The sequence below is a fragment of the Epinephelus lanceolatus genome, chromosome 22 (assembly GCF_041903045.1).
Source record: "Epinephelus lanceolatus isolate andai-2023 chromosome 22, ASM4190304v1, whole genome shotgun sequence".
NCBI lineage: Eukaryota > Metazoa > Chordata > Actinopteri > Perciformes > Serranidae > Epinephelus > Epinephelus lanceolatus.
In genome coordinates this window covers 37187361-37206221 of record NC_135755.1, presented here as the reverse complement: position 1 = coordinate 37206221, position 18861 = coordinate 37187361, and the positions used below count along the sequence as shown (strand labels likewise).

The 18861-nt window shown below is 42.3% G+C and overlaps 1 protein-coding gene across 4 annotated transcripts in view; it reads left to right on the top strand.

The window, feature by feature from the left end:
- The window catches only part of pde5ab (phosphodiesterase 5A, cGMP-specific, b), a 317570-nt gene that overhangs the window by 121569 nt on the left and 177140 nt on the right, over nucleotides 1-18861 (top strand). For all 4 annotated transcript variants that reach the window (XM_078163748.1, XM_078163749.1, XM_033652071.2 and 1 more), the window contains exons 4-7: nucleotides 12967-13056; nucleotides 14914-14982; nucleotides 15365-15454; nucleotides 15584-15721. In XM_078163748.1, the coding sequence (XP_078019874.1) occupies nucleotides 12967-13056; nucleotides 14914-14982; nucleotides 15365-15454; nucleotides 15584-15721 (387 nt within the window). The remainder of the gene's footprint in view (nucleotides 1-12966; nucleotides 13057-14913; nucleotides 14983-15364; nucleotides 15455-15583; nucleotides 15722-18861) is intronic.

Here is an 18861-nt window from a genome sequence, read left to right as displayed (position 1 = left end):
CCGATGATTCAATGTGTTTCTGCTCCTGATCCATGTGCTCATATGTGCCACAGGTTATAAAAATGAACCCTGCATTTGAATCCAAGCTGATTAAAGATTTTGCCTCACTGCCATGAAAATATCTTACAACAAGCTTTAAAGGAGCTATATGTAAGAAATCTAAAGCAAATAGTTTTAAAATCCTCCTAATATAGAGACTAAGGATTAATGTTAATATAACACTGATCTCACCGACAACAATATTACAGCCAGAATATTCGCATTTAAAAAAATTTTTTACGGCCTGCAAATCATGTTTATGTTTTGAATTTGTGTTTTGGCCTGTTGCGCCACCCACCGCCGTCTACCAGTCACGCAGTCAGTAGAGTCTCAGCATCAGTTACAGTTACGACTGAGCTACAATGGCTGACGGTGTGACTAAACACGTTATGATTCCCAAAAACGCCAAGACAAAACTTGAGGCAAAGCAAGGGTCTATATAGGAGATGCTTTTAAACGGTGGAGACAGTTGAAAGCGGAGAAGAATTTGAAATCGGATGTCGAAGTGGCTACTCTTCTCCTTGACAGGTAAGCTTTAGCCAAAGTTGGCTAACTAGCATCATAGCTAGGCGGGGATGGACATTTCGAATACTTTCAACTGTTATTCATTTTCGATCATACATTGTAGCCCATGTGCAGGTGGGTCATCGACCTGACTGATTTTTTTGAGAAACAAACGTTAGCAGCATGGCAAACAGCATTAGCAGTGTCCCGGTACATAGCATTAGCAGCCGGCTCCTCCTCCGCTGTATCCCGGCAGCAGCATTAGCAGCAGAGAAGCCGGACTTGCTCGAACGGTCCGCTGGAAAACCGAAGATCATGGACGCGGTGACACCGCCCTGCCACGGCAGCTGCCCGTGGGCAAACAAATCACCCCCAGTTTCCACCAGATGCGTGTTGGTTGCGTCTGCGCTCTGGCACGGCAGCAGAGCCGATAGGATTCAGTTCTAGTCAATGTGTGTTTCCACCGACTGTGGCTGTGCTGCGTTCCGGCTCCGTCTCAGCTGTGGCACTCCGGAGCCTTCCGCAACAGATACACAGGACTTCTATTTTTGCCGGACGCCAGAGCACAACGCAGCAATTCAGCACAGAGCAGCAACCTCGAATCTGTAGGGGATGGGGGGCGGACACGACTCGCGGCAGTATTTTGAATTTGAGTGCAGTAACCGTTTCGGCCACATTTTTACATACAGCGCCTTTAAGACTGATTATGACACTTCACTGTTTTTATTCGTCAGGGAACACAGAACAGCGTCTCACCTTTTGTGTGTGTGTGTGTGTGTGTGTGTGTGTGTGTGTGTGAGAGAGAGAGAGAGAGAGAGAGAGAGAGAGGGAGATAGAGAGAGAGACTTCATTACAGAACATCAGCTATTAAGCAAAAGCCAAATTGGATTCCTCCCTATATTCAGAACCACAGACCATATTTTCACACTGCGCACTTTAATTGATACTTATGTGCACAAAAATAATGAGAAAATTTATGCTTGTTTTGTGTATTTTTAAAAAGCCTTTGACTCAATCTGGCACAAAGGCCTTTTCTTTAAATTAATTGAAAGTGGTATTGGAGGAAAAGTATACGACCTGATAAAATCAATGTATACTAATGGAAAATGCTCAATTAAGATTGGAACCAAGAAAACATAATCTTTCTTCCAGAGACGTGGAGTAAGGCAGGGCTGTAACCTCAGCCCCACCCTATTTAACATATATATCAATGAATTGGCAAAACAAATAGAAAATTCTCCTGGACCTGGACTGAAATTACAAGAGACTGTAATAAAGTGTCTCTTCTATGCTGATGACCTGGTCCTGTTGTCTCCAACAAAAGAGGGGCTACAGCAACACTTATCAGAACTGGAAAATACTGTCAAACCTGGGCCCTGACAGTTAACCAACCCAAAACCAAAGTGCTTATTTTTCAGAAAAGATGCAGATTACAGAGAAACAATAACAGTTTCAAAATTGGAAACAACCTCATTGAACAAACAAACCATACATACATATTTAGGACTAAACATTTCAAACACAGGGAATTTTAACATGGCTGTGAATGATCTAAAAGACAAAGCAAAAAGGGCTTACTATGCCATCAAGAGATCAATAAACACTGAACTACCAATAAAAACATGGCTCAAAATATTCAAATCAGTCATCGAACCCATTGCATTGTATGGCAGCGAGGTGTGGGGTGCACAAACTCAGCAAGATTGGACAAAATGGGACAAATATCCAATTGAAATCCTGCATGCAGAGTTCTGCAGAAGTCTCCTCCAGGTGCAGAGAAGAACTCCAAACTCTGCATGCAGAGCTGAATTAGGCCAATATCCTCTACTGTTAAATATCAAAAAATGAGCCCTAAATTTCTGGAACCACATTAAAACAAGTGACCCACTCTCATTTTCCTATAAAGCCCTATGCTGCCAGGAGCTGAACCCACAAAGGAGTCCCCTCTACCTGCTTGTCCAGAGTCTGACGGAACCTTCAACCACTCAGGGCACTACATCACAACCACCTCAGCTTCAGGACACATGCCCCCCGAAAATTAGACCCAACCAAATTATGACAAAAGAAAAAGAAAAATACAGAGAATATTGGACAGAACTAATAAAATCCCAGAGCAAAATGGAAACGTATAAAGCCCTCAACAGACAGTACTCTGTGGCAACTTACCTGAGCACAGTGTCTGATAGGAATATGAGGAAAACGATGACTAAGTACAGACTGAGTGAGCACAACCTAGCAGTAGAAGTCGGCCGACGCAAACAGAGCTGGCTGCCCAGAGAGGAGAGGTTGTGTTCTCACTGTAACCAGGGAACAGTAGAGACTGAGCTGCGCTTCTTAACTCAATGTGACAAATATAAATGCATTAGAGAAGAGTATTTTGCAAAAATAATAAAGATATTCACAGAGTTCTTGCACTGGAATAACTTAGAGAAACTTCCGGTCCTACTGAGAGAGAGGGAGGAATGTTGTGTACTGGCGGCAAAATATGTAACAACCTGCCATCAACTTCACATCACACATGATGATTGATAATTGTTTATATATTGATAATCTGTTGTATAAATTCATTTCTTTATGACTTTTACCCTGCCATAGTCACTCATGCTCTACATGTTTTTTTTTAATTGCAATTATTATAAATGTATTGTTATTGTTTATGCTCGTTATATTTGTGTTATATTGTGTTAATATGCTTTGGCAACATTGTTTTGAATGCAGTCATGCCAATAAAGCAGCTTGAACTTCAACTTGAGAGAGAGAGAGAGAGAGAGAGAGAGAGAGATTTCCTGCTGTGCACCTTCTCCTTTGATAGTCCTGTCATCTGGTTGCCTGCCAACCACAAGATGATGATGATGATGATGATGAGTGGGAGAGGGAGAAAGAGATGCGTGAGAGGAGACAGGGCGAGAAAATGACAAATGAAGAACAAGAGCGGCTGATGGGATGGTCCACCTGCATCCAATTAGTTTGCTGTGTGCGTGTGTGTGTGTGTGTGTGTGTGTGTGTGTGTGTGTGTGTGTGTGTGTGTGTGTGTGTGCGTGCACCCTCTCATCTAATGCCCTTGAGGGTTCAAGTGTGGTTTTAAGAGTGTGTGTCTTTGTGCATGAACATGTGCAATCAAAACCTGTAAGCACATATGAATATGCATAATGAAATATAAGTGTGTGTGTGTGTGTGTGTCTCTCTCTGTGGGTGCACAAAAAATGTGTTTTTGTGTAATCCAGTATTAGTATGTGTATACAGTAAGTGCGTGTGTGTATCATGCTGAGCACTAACCAACTTAGTACATGTACAATAATACTCTAGATTATTTGAGTGTGTGCTGCAGGCTGTATTAGTGCAAGGGTGTGTGTGTGTGTTGCTGTAGAACCTGATACTGCTTCCAGGAAGTTCATCTGCGTCATCTGAGGGACCCCCTAGCCTTCTGATTGGATATTTATCTTCTCATTAGTCTGCTCAGGATTACATACGATAAGAAACAGACCCCCCTTTGCTTGTTTGTATTAGTTCAGCCCTCTGTGGAGTCGACAGGCAAAAGCCTGGGCCAAACCAATTTACAGGCTGGGGTGGTGATGTACTTATCGATGCCTGCACTGTGCTGTATCCAAAATGCAATATATGAAGGAAGAACTCTACAGGACTTATCTCTATCATTCAATGAGTTTCGTTTTGATTTCATGTCCCCCTGCCACATATTTCTTGGATTTTAAAAGATAGTTGTGTACTTTGTGGGCAGATGGTGTTCTTGCTCTGGAGTGAAGTTTGCTGTAGTGAAAGGCTGTTGTGGCTTGTGTAAGAGGTACTTTTATATCAAATAAGCTTTGGATTTCTCTGCATGCATGTGGAAGTGGTGTGCATGGAGATGACAGCTGTCATTTTAGCCAACAAAATGACAGTCACTGGCTTGAAAAGAGTCTATCTCTGTCTGGTCAAGGTCACTGTGACCCTGCATCTCAGGAACGAGATATCTGAAAAACGTCTTTAGGGAATTTCTTCAAATTTGGAATAAACTGATTAGAATTTGGTGGTCAAAGATCAAAGGTCAAGGTCAGTGTGAACTCACAAAACACATTTTTGGCCATAACTCAAGGATTCTTGTGCTGATTATGACAAACTTTCACACAAATGTCTAACAGGATATAATTATGAAGTGCTGACATTTTATATCCAAAAGGTCAAAGGTCAACATCTCTGTTACATGAAAATATTTTGCATAAAACACTTTTCTGGCCATTACTCAACATGCTAACTCAGAAGGGAAAGGGGAGTCACTTGGTCAGATACTGAATTGGTGACACTAATCTTGGGTATCCACCTTGAAACTGTGCTGATTGCATAGATCTGTGCCATCTTGGGGAAGATGTGTGTGAAGCATCCGTGTTTTCACAGACACAGATGTAAACTGTAAGAGAAACATACAGAGGCATACAACTGTGGGGCGGCAATTGTAGTTTATCAAGATTATTCATTGTTCATCAACAATGAACTGATTAGATTTTGTTGGGCATAGGTCAGAGGTTAAGGTCACTGTGACCTGGTTTGTCTCATTTCCTGAACTATATCTCAAGAAGATCTTGAGGGAATTTTCTAAAATTCAGCATAAATGTCAACGTTGACTTAAGGATGAACTGAACATATTTTGGTGGTCAAAGGTCAAGGTCACTTGTGCCCATCTTATTCTCATGAATGCAATACAGAATTTCTTCAATTTTGCATAATTGTCCATTTGGACTCAAGGATCAACTGATTAGAATTTGGTGGTCAAGGGCCAACGTCAGTATGACCTCACAAAACATACTTTTGGCCATAACTTAAGAATTCAAACTCTTATTATGACAAAATTTCACAAATGTCTAATAGGATAAAATGATAAAGTGAAGACATTTTATATCCAAAAAGATCCACCTTGAAACTGTGCTTATTTTATGGATCTTCTGTGTTAAAGATGTGTGTGAAGCATCCATGTTTTAGAATATGTAGCTTCTTGCAGCAACATCCATATTTGAAGCATTGTCTATTGCCTTTGCTACATATGAGTTTGGAAAGATGTTGCTTTGCAGTGCAGAGACCAGTCTCATTCTCATTCACTCTTTGGACATGATTTGTTCTCCTCTGATTTCAAACTACTTCCAAACAACGAATGATGATGGTTAATGGATGGATGATTTTCATTAAACTTGCACTGATTAATCGGCAGTGCTCGGAATTGGGCCGATTTTCACGTGATCGGCCATGACCTGTGACCGGCAGGTCAGTCTAAAATATGACAATTTAAAATGCTGGTCAAATTCCCGCCGCGGCGCATGATTGACATCGTCTAACATCAACAGCACGCACACACGCACATGTGCAACTCACGGCTTGGGCAATGTGAGGAAGTGAAACATGGGCAACTTCTCACCTTAGTCATTCATGCACACACATCAAAAGAGAGAAGGAGAAAGTTGTTAGTTGTCCGTGTTAAATTTAACTGCGGAGCTCTCACTGCTGCACTGTGCCTCTCGAAACAGATGAGGCGCGTGTCTACGTGCTGAAGATGCGCGTGTCTGCGTGCTGAAGAATGTGCACCTTTTTTCTAGTTGTTAGAATAAGAATGTCCGTAACACTGCACTTTGTAGATGTGAAGACCTGTGTGAATTTTCCACAGGAGATATTTTCACTTCTTTATCTATTCAAGAAATTACTATATGCTTTCTTACTTTTCCCAAAAAAATTGTAATTGGTGCAAGTCTAATTTTCATTTTGCCCTTCCGCACTTCTGCACTCTGCAACACTAAGCAAAGTTTCATGGCTCTTCAAAAGAGGAGTCTGGCTGTCAATGGCGGTTTTAGGCGGGGGCCAGCAGGGGCCAGTGCCCTCGTAACTCCAAGTCCGGCTCCCCCTGTGGCCCCCCTGCCGAGGAGTCGGAGGGGGAATGCGGAACTAAATCTTCTCAACAGGTTGACGAGGCGCACCCAGTGGATCATGCAGAATACACCACACAAGAAGGAAAAGGGCGCGAGTTTTCTAGTGTTTAAATACAGTGTTTCCCATACATTGACTAATTTGCCCTGCCACAGTCTCCAAAAATTGGCCAGATATAAAATGCCTCCGGTAAATGAACGTCACTCTGTAGCGCACCGGCTGGAGTGCCTCCTGAGAATTCTTCGTCTGCCCCCTTCCTCCCCCTCACCCTCCCTGGCCTCACCACAGACGTCGCTCTGGTGCTAATGTGATCTTGAGTTGATAGAGCAGACCGCATTTCTAAGCGGAATATTGAGGAATACTGACGTCCACTTCGTGAGCATTCTTGAAAACACCCAGAAAACATCAGCAGAGAATTGTGTGGCTGTATTTAAGACAACTCTGAGCCTGCACGGCAACATACAGCACCATTGAGGTAAGCTCTGAAAACTTTTTCCTTTTCGTTTGAGTCATGCCTGTCACATCATGTTGATGTAGCGATGTGAAATATGATCCAGAGTTTTCATGGGTCTTTTATTTTGAAAATCGACCGGATACTCTAGTCTTTTCTGCGCCTGACTTCCTGTTTGACTCATTTGGTCTGTGCAATTGACGCGCCGTCAGAAATAGACCTGGTGCGTAATTTTAGCGGAGCGAAGCGCCGAGCCGCTTCTAGGCCGTGGCTGGTGGAGCAGCTACTTGAATGGCCGTGATTAGCTCCGGCACCCACGCCTCGGCCGGATCGCGCATGCCACGGATCCAGTGGGTTGCCATAAATGGGCCTGTCCCAGAGGCATTCAATTACCAGAGGGCTTTTGAAATGCTCTGATTTAGGGTGCTGTACTTGCAAATCGAGGGGGAGGGAGGAAAGCAGTAATTTGTGCCTGTTTGTGTGTATTTTATTTGAATCTCACCTTTTGTTTTCCTTTCGTTTTGCGTATTTTGTATTGTTTTGCGTATCTGTAACTGTACTTGTGAGTGTGAGAGTTTTAAAAGAATATTTTGTCTGCACATGATTTTAAATATTAAAATAGCCCTCCAGAGGCAGATCAGTACATCAGTCATTTTTCTTTTGATTACTGAAATGTTTAACCACTAATCCTTAGCCGTATTTTAAGTGTTACCCCATAACATACCACTAGTTTTTTTATCAGTAAAAATAGAACATTTTTCACACATAAAAAGCACAAAGATGTTGAAATCTAGGCATATTCTGCCATCATAACTTGGCTCTCAGAATTCACCAGATTGATGCCTTTAAATCAAATACAAAATTTTCTCCCGGTGGAGGGACAATTTTGAGAAGAAGATTTTCATCAGTGAGGAGTGGAAATAAAACTTTTGCATGTCCAGAACAAAACTTGTATCTTTGAGTGAGGTCCTCTATCTTTACATTGAAGGAAAATCAACGGTAATGAGATCTTCTTACTACTTTAGCGACAAGGGGAGACTGGAAGTCAGCTAATGCCTTGGCTTGCAGACTGTCTCAAACATTGTGAGACAGGTCTGTCAAGCCATAACAGTCCACCTTGGTCCAATTAGGCTTGTAACATTCTGGATTTTGTTTTGTTTTTTCCTGTTTTATTTTGAAGTACTGATCTCTTGTGTAATTGCAGTTTCCTGCGTTTTCCTGCCTTTCATCAACCACACCTGCTGCCTCTTACTTACCTGCTCCCTCTTAGCCATCCCTGTGTATACATACCCTCCAGATCCTCATGTCTCTGCCAGACTGTCTTTGTTCTCTCATGTCATTGCTGTCTAGCTATTACTGTGTTTTATTCTGTAAGGATTTTGCCTACTCTCAGTCTGTTTTGTGAGGTTTATTTTTTAAAAACTCATTGTTAGTGTTTTACATTTTTGGTTTTAAGTGAAGACCAAGCTTTTTTTGAACCCCATTCTGCTTCCTCTGTGTCTTTGCGTGTGAGTCTGAGTTTTCACCAGAGTTGTTACAGTACAATCTGGCCATGTCAGACTCAGCAGAGATTGATGCTCTCCGTGTTGCACTTCATTCTCAAGAGCAGTGGCTGCAAGACCATGAATAGGCGTTGAACAAGTTAGTCCGAGGTGTCCAAGAGCTTCAAGATGCCTTCCAGAATACCATGAAGGAGCAGTTGCATGCACTCACAGCCCAGACTCAGCAGTTTTTGGCAGTCCTCAACAGCCAAGTTCTGGCATTGGCTGCCTTAACCCCTCTTGCCCCTGCAGCAATGCCTGATCTCCAGCCTGCCCTTTGCCATGAACCACATGCACCACCCATTGAAAGGTATGATGGGGATCCTGAGACCTGCCGCTCCTTTCTGACTCTCTGCTCCCTGACTTTTGGCCTCCAGCTGTCATCATTTCTCACTGAACATTCCTGTGTTGCCTTTATGATCACCAACCTCACTGGAAGGGCACGGGAGTGGGCTACAGCTGAGAAGGACAGTCTGTCTCCAGTTTGCCAATCCGAGAAGGCTTTTTCAGATGCTTTAAGAAGAGTTTTTGGACATTGTACTCCTGGTCATGAGGCAGCCCGGGGTTTGTTGGCTCTTAAACGGGGAGACAGCCGTGTGGCAGACCATGCCATTCGTTTTTGGACTCTGGCTACTGACAGTGAGTGGAACACTAAGTCCCTGTCTCTTACATTCCTGCACAGTCTTTCTGACGATATTAAAGATCACCTTGCTCCATTAGACTTACCCACAGACTTTAATGCACTGGTTACGCTTGCTATCAGAACTGATAATCACCTTTTTGAAAGAAAGAAAGAAAGAAAGAAAGAGAGAAGAATCATGCTGAGAGGAGAACTCCAGTCCACTTGGGGCAGTCTAATTCCTGGTCTCCAACCAAACATCATTTCAGTTCTGTTGGGAGCTCCAGCAAGGAAATTGCTGCATCTTCTGGGGTAAAGGAGGAACCTATGCAGGTGGGCCACGCTCGTCTGTCCCCTGAGGAGCGACAGCGCCACCTTAGGGAGGGAAGATGCATCTACTGCGGTCTCCAAGGACATTTCCTGGCAGCATGTCCAGTAAAATGCCATGTTCATCAGTGAATGGAGGGTTACTGGTGAGCAGAACTACTTCTACAAGACCCTCCCGTGCACTCACCCAAGCCAATATTGCCTCTTCTTCAGTTTCTTTGGAATTGGCTGCTTTCGTGGACTCCAGAGCCGATGAAAGCTTCATGGATTAAAGCCTCGCTCGCCAGCTCCAGCTGCAACTTGAGTCTCTCCCTTCTTCTCTAGTGGCCCACGCCTTACTTAGATGGTTGTCTCCTATGTCATGTGTCTCTCCAGACTCCAGCCCTCATTCTCCTCATGTTAGGTAACCATTCTGAGACTATTTCTTTCTACATTATTGACTCTCCTGAACTTCCTCTCATTCATGGTTATCCATGGCTAACTAAGCACAACCCGCATTTAGACTGATCTACTGGCACTATCCTGGGCTGGAGTAACCGGTATCACTCATCTTGTCTCCTGTCTGCTCCTCCCACTGACCTCCCCAAGCCTGTTGACTCCTCCTCAGAGTTCCCTGATCTGTTTGGTGCCCCCTCTGCTTACATGGATTTGAAGGAGACTTTCAAGAAGGCCCGTGCTATTTCTCTGCCGCCTCACAGACCATATGACTGCCCCATCAATCTCCCTGATCTGGTCCCACATATCTATGGACACAAAGTCATAGATATGTGTGTCCTGTCAAACCAGTGACAAACAAAGGTTTGACCCCCCTGAAGGTAACGCTGTTATACTCACCATAATAGATCGCTTCTCCAAGATGGCACACTTTGTTCCTTTTGCCAAACTCCCCTCTGCCAAGGGGAAGCAGAAGCCATGTTGTCTCATATTTTTTTGTCTGTCTCTTTTGGCATGGTCTGCCACAGGATGTTGTTTCAGATAGTTGGCATCATTTTGTGTCCTGTTTCTGGAAGGATTTCTGCCAACTGATTGGTGCCACAGCCAGCCTCTCCTCTGGCTTTCATCCCCAGTCCAACAGTCAGACAAAACATTACAATCAGGAACTGGAGACGGGTCTAAGATGTCTAGTCTCCCAGAATCCATCTCTGTGGAGTCAACAATTGGTATTGATTGAATATGCAAACAACTCACTTCCCGTTTCTGCCACTGGTCTGTCTCCCTTTCATTGTGTTTATGGGTGTCAACCACCACTGTTTCCGGACCAAGAGGGTGAGGTTGCTGTACCATCTGCTCAGGCCCTTGTTCGTCATTGTCACCTTACGTTGAAAAGGGCTTGGGCAGGTCTTATTCAGGCCTCTCGGTGTGGAAAGTCGTAAGCTGGCACCCAGGTTTTTTGGACCCTTCCCATTCTCCAAAATCATTAATACTGTGGCTGTGCGGTTACATCTTCCCAGAGCCATGAGTCAAACCTGTAAGAAGTAGTCCACTGGTCCCCTCTTCCAACCTCTCTGGACTTTTGAAACTGTTCTGGATTTAAGGAGTTTGCCTTCTCCCCGTCTGTTTTGTGAGTGTTTTTTTTTTTAAACTCATTGTTAGTGTTTTACGTTTTTTGTCTGAAGTAAAGACCAAGCTCTTTTTAACCCTGCTCTGCCTCCTGTGTGTCTATCTTTTTACCAGAGTTGTTACAAGGCTGCCTTTTACCGAAACAATCACTTGACACTCGTACTGTTGGTAGACAGACCTCCGAATCTGAAGCTGGATCCGGACTGGCAGGGGAGGAATCAATGCCAGCAGATATCAATCTCGTCACAGGCAAGCCATCCCAAACCTGCTTGCAGAGCTCGAAGTACATCGTCACCACTCTGCCATGTCCACTTTGGCATCCAGTGTTGACTGCCCCACAGTACTTTGCCCAGATGGTCTTGAGCTTAGTTGACAGTATTGCTCTGTTCACCATGTTTTTTTGAATGTGGAAATTCTTTCCCTACCTTTTCTGAGTCTTCCTTACCAGGGTACTGCTCCTGAAACACCACCAATATGTCCACATGTTTTTTGTAACAAAACTCCCAATCAACATTTTCTTGGGCTTTTTTTGACTTCACCATGGTAACAAATACAATGTGTACAATATAAGATATGAATAAATAAATAAATAATCTGCTACAGTTTCCATTGTTTTGCAAGTTGATTTGTTAATACCGCCAAATGTAAATAAGCTTGCTGCACATGCTCAGAATTTTCCTCTATGGTATTTGACAAATAATTGGCAGTGGCCACCTACTGGCCCAGCGAGTGATTTGAGTCGTTGAGTAGTTTTAGCGTTCTTGTGTAGACAGAGATATTTTGTAAAATGAGATGGTGTGGATGGATTTATTTTTTTATTTTTTTATGGAGTGGAAAATTATCTGTTTATAAAAACATCTGGATATGTATACCCAGGGCCTCAATTGACTATTCTTTAAATCCTGCCCTAATTTACTGTTGCTATGTCTGTTCTTGGATAACATGCTGGTTATAGTTAGTGACAAATTTACCCTTCACAATTCTTAGTAATTTTTGCGTGACCTTGCAATTTTCAGAGGAAAATTGGTTCCATCCAATTGGCTCCAGTTGGCTGAAATGACAGCTGTTGCTGATAGATTTAATCAGATCTAGAGAACTAGCTAATTAAGCTAACATTAGCTACATGAGTTGATTTTAAAATACTCCATGTTTTCAGGTCACTTGCTTTATAAGGAGAGATTGATACAAAGGTTTAAAACAATCAGAAATATGACAGTTCATCTGCAGGCCCTCTTGAGGTGTTTTTTGATTATTAAAAGAACGGACTATCAGCAACTAGCAAGTATCAGTTCATCTCTCGCACACTGCCAGTAGTCCTGATGATCTTAATCCAGCAAAATATATAGTCCAACCACACTATAGCATCCAAAGGTATCCATAAACCACATATTATTTCCTAATTTACCTATTCTGCATATAAAAAAAACTGACTGGCAGCTGCCATGATGAAGGCAGGCTCCTGGCCTTTCCATTCCTTTTGGGATGAGGACTTTTGTGTTAAGAACAAGTAAGTCTACTTTGGGTAGCTGGACATTATTCTAAATCCAAAGATGAGCAGGACAGACCAGCTAACATTCACACTCTGATATCAGAGTTTGCTATCATTCAATCATTGCATCACTGCAACTGTTAGCATGTCTGGCTGACGATTCTAGTTTGCGCTTAGCAGACCAGAACACTTTTTAATCTATTTTTGGCCCTTGTGCTTATATGGTTTTGGTTCTGGAAAGGCTCAAGACAGACATCACACTCAAAACTCTTCAAAAACCCAAGTATCTCTCACTGCACATTCCTTCAACATGTGGAAAAATTCCAAGCTTCACAAGTCAACAGGCAGCAGATGGTTAAATAGAATTATTTAGCATTTCAGCAGGTATGTAGTAACAATGTAAGTGGTGATATAGGCATTGACCAGACACAATATGATTATTAAAACCAGATATCAAAATGTAGGTCTGACCCTACTGGACACAATTTGCATTACTTTAAAGATGGGACAGAATTCTGCTTTGCCTCCCCAGGACCCCAGATTCAATGCTGAGGTGGACCAGATCACAGGTTACAAAACCCAGAGTATTCTTTGCCTTCCTATCAAGAACCACAGAGACGAGGTAAGACAATACACAGTGGAGCAGTAGACTACATACTGCATGCAGTACAGCTTATTTTTGACCAGTTACAGTAGGTCTGATATTACAGAAGTTAACCATAAACCAGTAGGATAGTGATTTATTTCAAGGGACACCAGTGGCTTTTTGTTCTTCAAGCTCAATATGATTTTAACAGGCAAGGGAAGGCTAATGTGTGAAGCCAGTAAAAGTAACTCGCCCAGTTACCAGCTTTTTTTCAGACCTTTCAATCTCATCTAATGGCTATCTTTTGCAAATAGAATTCCCTTGGTTGTAATAGAGATGGCTCAATTGTCTTCATGTATGTTGGTAAGAATTGAAAGTCATGTGGTGACAACTGTGCCATCTCCATGAAAACTGGGAAAACTTGGTCCACTGAGAAAGACCATAAGATGCATTTGAAAGGTCTGAAAAAAGCTAGTGAGTAGACATTGAGTTAATATGTATATATAAATACATTATATATATGTATATGTGTGTATATATATATATACATATACCTCACAAAACATGTTTTTGGCCATGACACAAGAATTCGTTTTGAATTTCACATAAATGTATGATAGAATAAAATGATGAACATTTTATATCTAATAGGCAATAGGTCAGCTGTGACATTATAATGTTCTGCAAAAAACACTTTTCTGGCCATTACTTAACACCATGTCTCAGGAACAGAAGGGGAAATATTTGGTCAGATACTGAACTGGTGACTAATCTTAAAACTGGGCTGATTGTTTAGATCTTCTGTGCTGCTGGGTTAAAGATGTGTATGAAGCATCCATATTTTAGAATTTGTAGAGTCTCTCTGGACAAATTGAGTTTTTAAATTCTTTTCACATTTGCATCCTTTTCCAATAAACAGCTTTAGCAACACAGGCCTTGTTTACAGCCATGTTCGATGTTAATGGGATTTCTGGTAGCCTTGAGATTGTTGATTAGAAACCATATCAGTAATCTTGTGCAAATCAAGACATAATATTGACAATTCACAAAGCTCTACTTGCCAATGCAAACTACAAAAAAAGCCAGAGTAACTTTAAGTTGAGCGTATTTTCTGCAACACTGGTTTTCAGAATACAAGTCAACACAAGCTATGCACCAAGTCCTTTTTATGCCTCCACACCAGCGAGAGCCGTGGCCGGAGGTATTATATTTTCGGATTGTCTGTTCATCCCATTCTTGTAAATAGAATATTCCAAGAATGCCTCAAAGGAATTTCCTCAAATTTGGCACAAATGTTGACTTGGACTCAACAATGAGCTAATTGGATTTCAGTGGTCAAAGGTCAAGGTCAGCGTGACCTTGCATCTGTCTCATTGTACACCTTAATGTTTTTTTTTTTAATTTGACACATCAAATTTGACACAGACTTCCACTTGGACTGAAGAACAAACTGATTAGAATTTTGTGGTTGAGGTCAAAGTTCAAGGTCAGTGTGACCTCACCTGTTTTTGGCCATAACTCAAAAATGTATAAATTTTTTTATCCAAAAGATCAAAGTTCAACTTCAGTGTGACATCATGTTGTTCTGCATAAAACACTTTTCTGGACATTCATACATTCAGTGTCATAGCTGAGGAACAGAAGCGGAAGTATTTGGTCAGATACTTAACTGATGACTAATCTTGGGTGTCCATCTTGAAACTGTGCTGATTGTATAGATCTTTTGAGCTGCCAGGTGGAAAATGTGTGTGAAGCATCCATATTTTCACAGACATGGATATAAACTTTAAAGAGAAACTGGTGCATGGAGGCATACAACCCTGGGGTGTGTATGGGAACTAATTCTCATTTTGAGCAATTTTTGTTATGTTTTCTTCATCCTGTCCATTACAGGTTGTTGGAGTGGCTCAGGCTATCAACAAAAATGGGGAGGACGGTGCCTTCACTGAACAGGATGAAAATGTTAGTAAAGTTCACTGGTTCACCCATAAGAACCACATTTATTATGTGTCTAAATTCAGAAAATTGTTGTTGCAAGATATTTTGCTGTCAGCTAAGGTGTTGGGCAGACTGTTAACAGAGGCATAACCTAGCTGTCCTGACCTGTGTCAAAATATGTGTCTTTTAGATACACTGAATGAAAAACTGTCCTTAACCTCACTTCATCTTTCTTCACCTGTATGTGTCCTTCCTTATATCATCTTTCATTTCCCTTTCTTCTTCTTTTTCTTCACTGATGTAGCTTTTTTCCCCCCACGAAACAGTCCAGTCATGTTTTCTGTAATTCCTTCCTGACGGTTCTTTACCTGTGGTGCTCATATGCTGTTCTGCTCCTCTCCGACAGGACTTCTCAGCCTATTTGGCCTTTTCAGGCATTGTCCTGCACAACGCTCAGCTGTATGAGACATCGCAGCTAGAAAACAGACGTAATCAGGTGGGTGTGAATATGTGTCTCTGAGGGTGTGTGTGTGTGTGTGTGTGTGGGCATAGACACAGCTCAGAACATGATGTATTCTTCTGTGTTTGTGCGTGTGTGTGTGTGTGTGTGTGTGTGTGTGTGCAGGTATTGCTGGACCTGGCCAGTCTAATCTTTGAGGAGCAGCAGAGTCTGGAGGTTTTACTGAGGAAGATCGCAGGAACCATCCTGTCCTTCATGCAGGCCCAGGCTTGTACCGTCTTCATCGCTGACGACGACTCCATGGTCAGCACACATACACATGCATGCACACACATACAGGATTATTTTGAACTAAATTATCTGAACTAAATCAATTTCACTGCAGTAGGAGGTTCACTGCTCCTCCCTATGTAATGATTATTAGTAACTCAAAATTAAGCATTGTAAACACATGAAACGATACAAAAGTCCGGTACGTTACTATGTTAACTGAATCTGGAGGTGTGTAAGTCCTGGAACAAGGGCAGGCTGGCACCAGTGATTGGTACTGTAGTTTTGGCATTCCATTGTAGACTGTTCCTGCCCTGTTTGGTGGCTGATCCAAACCACAGTGATGGATGTGCAGAGAGAGGACTGCGTTACTGCAGTGTAGGATTGTATTAGAAGCTTGTGAGGCAGGCTGAACTACCTGAGCTTCTTGAGGAAGTTCATCCTTTCCTGGGCTTTTTTGAGGATGGTGTTGATGTTGGATGCCCAGTTTATGTCCTGGGAGATTGTGGATCATAGAACCTGAAGGATTCCACAGCAGACACAGTGCTGTTCAGAAGGGTGATGGGCAACTGTGCTGTGGGGCTCCTCTTGAAGTCTGCCCTCATCTTTATAGTTTCAAGAGACTTCAGCTCCTGGTTCTTCTGACCACAACAGAAGGCCAGCTATATGTAGACTTATCAGACGATGAGGCCATGGACTGTTGTGTGGTCTGCAAATTTGAGGAGTTTAACAGGCAGGTCTCCTGAGGTGCCACATAGTTGGAGCTCTAAGCAGTCAAGCAGGATTTGAACTGGCCACCGTTACTGCTTAGCTAACATTAGCCTTGGCTGCTCTGCATTGCGCATCAGCCAGGTTGGGTGAAGGCTAGCTTGCATCCCGCTCATTTGCGATTACTGCTGGTAACGTTGCTGCAGAAACATGGTGGCCACCCACTGGTCTCCTTCCAGGTAGCCCCACTGGGTAAGCACCTTCAATTTTAGCCACAAACCCCCTTTAGCATTTAAGTCAGCACCACTAGCCTTACTAACACTGCCAATGGTGGTAACAAAGACATCAAGTCTGTTATCCACATGCAGGTGGAGTAAGGCATGTGAAGGACGGCGAGTCATTAAGTCCTCTGGTTCTTGTTTTATTGGAGACAATGATGATGGTGGAGGTCTTGAAGTAGGCTGGTACAAAGTATATCTTTAGTGAGGCGTTAAAGCGCTGAGGCAGGCAGACGTGAGAAGGCCCAGGCCCGTGCTAAGGTGAGGGATGAGGAGCTGGTGGGTGGGGTCATGGGGGATGATGTCAGGACTGTCCCATTCTCTTTCAAAGCAACAGTAGCCCTTTTGAAACAGAGATTCTTTGGTACTGCCGTAAAGATCCGTCATTACTTATACATGTATATATATATATGTATATACAGTGTTGGGCAGTAGCGTCACTACAGTAGCGGACATTTGTAGTTTAACTACATTTCTCAGTAGCTTGGTGGTAGCGTTGCTGTTTTCTGAATCAATTAACTTCTCAGTAGTTAAGCTCTTTTATTGATCACTTAGCGCGGTAGCGTCCACACAAGTTACATTTCCAAAATCATTTCTGAAGCTCAAACAAGGTGGGGATTTCTGTTATGGACTGAAATAAAACTGTCACCGCTACCACACAGAGTCACTTCCGCATGAACCTGACGGGGGACAGCCCTCCATTCCGAAACCCCGCCGTTCCGAACGACCCCCCACTCCGAAATTGATTTTCAAGTCCATATCGAGTTTCCTGCATCAAACACTGCCGCCCGCTCTCCATCTGCACTTGCACAATTCTGAAACTCGTTGTACTACAAAAACTTGAAATGAACGTTCAACTCATTGTTTTTTATTGAATATATGTCACTGTCTTCATTTATTATGTATAATTTCTCTAGCAGCAGCAAACACATTTAAAGGAGACGCTTGTCAAGTCTTTTTACGCGCGCCGTCCGTGGTGCTGAAATCCCCGCTGCAGCTGCCGCTGCTGCTGACAGCAGACCGGGGAGAAAAAAAGACATTTCTTTGCTCTGTGCTTTCAGAAAATAACCAGGGTTAGGGTAAGAAAGACCAACGGTCTGTACAGCAGTCCCACTGTGTTTGCCAGGGCATATCAGGCTGTGTGATTATGCACAAAGATTGGTTTAACGCATTGGAGCAATTTCATACAATTTCGGACATTTAACGTGATAAACTAATTTCAGTTCAACATGGTCATTTGCTTAGAGGACTCAGCTGCAGCATAATGAGTGTTATATGTCATTAAGATGAAGTATTTGCTTGTTTTGTGGTTAATAATGCACATAATCCATTTGACCCCATCATGAATGGGATTTATATTCGTTCCTACAGACAGAGGCAAAAGGATCAATGCGCAGCCTCCGTTTCCTTTGTGTCCATGCTCCATGGACAGATTTTTTTCCTACTTTCTAAAATTTTCCTGAAACAAGTGAAAATTGTCTAAAAACAAGTTACTTTTTAGGTGATGAATCTTATTTCAATTGTAATGAGATTTGTTTTGACTAGAAATAAATATTCTTGGTAAGACTTTGAGTTTTTGCAGTGTACCTACACATACATACACGCATGTACGTTTTTGACCATGTTGTGACTGTTTGAAGCAGGTCTTCATTCTTGCTGTTGTGGTTTGAGTCGTGTTGGGAGTTAGTGCAGCTCACTGTTCAATAAACAATTGAACTTAACTTTTTTACCTGCCTATCTGTTTGACAGACAGTTTTATTAATCAGTAAGATAACACTGACTTGGCACGAAGTTGGTTCAATTTAGTAAAAAGCTTGGATGTAGTTGCACTAGTTACTTTCATTTTGCTGTAGCTTAGCTTGCTACATTTCTGAGGGTGATAGCTTTGATGTAGTGAAGCTTCATTTAATATTAGAGTAATTAGTAGCTCACTACACTTTCCAAGTAGCTTGCCCAACACTGTATATATGTATATATATATATATATATATATATATATATATATATATGTATATAGCAAATTTTGGGTTGGCTTTCACTTTGACTTTGACTTTCACTGGTGCAGCCCAGTTGCCAGAAGAAAATGCTGGCATTGTATGCAAACCACAGATATGTTACATTTGTACATTTCATACCTATCATATTAATGTCTCTAAAATGAAGTAAGATGTGAGCTGACTTTGTCAT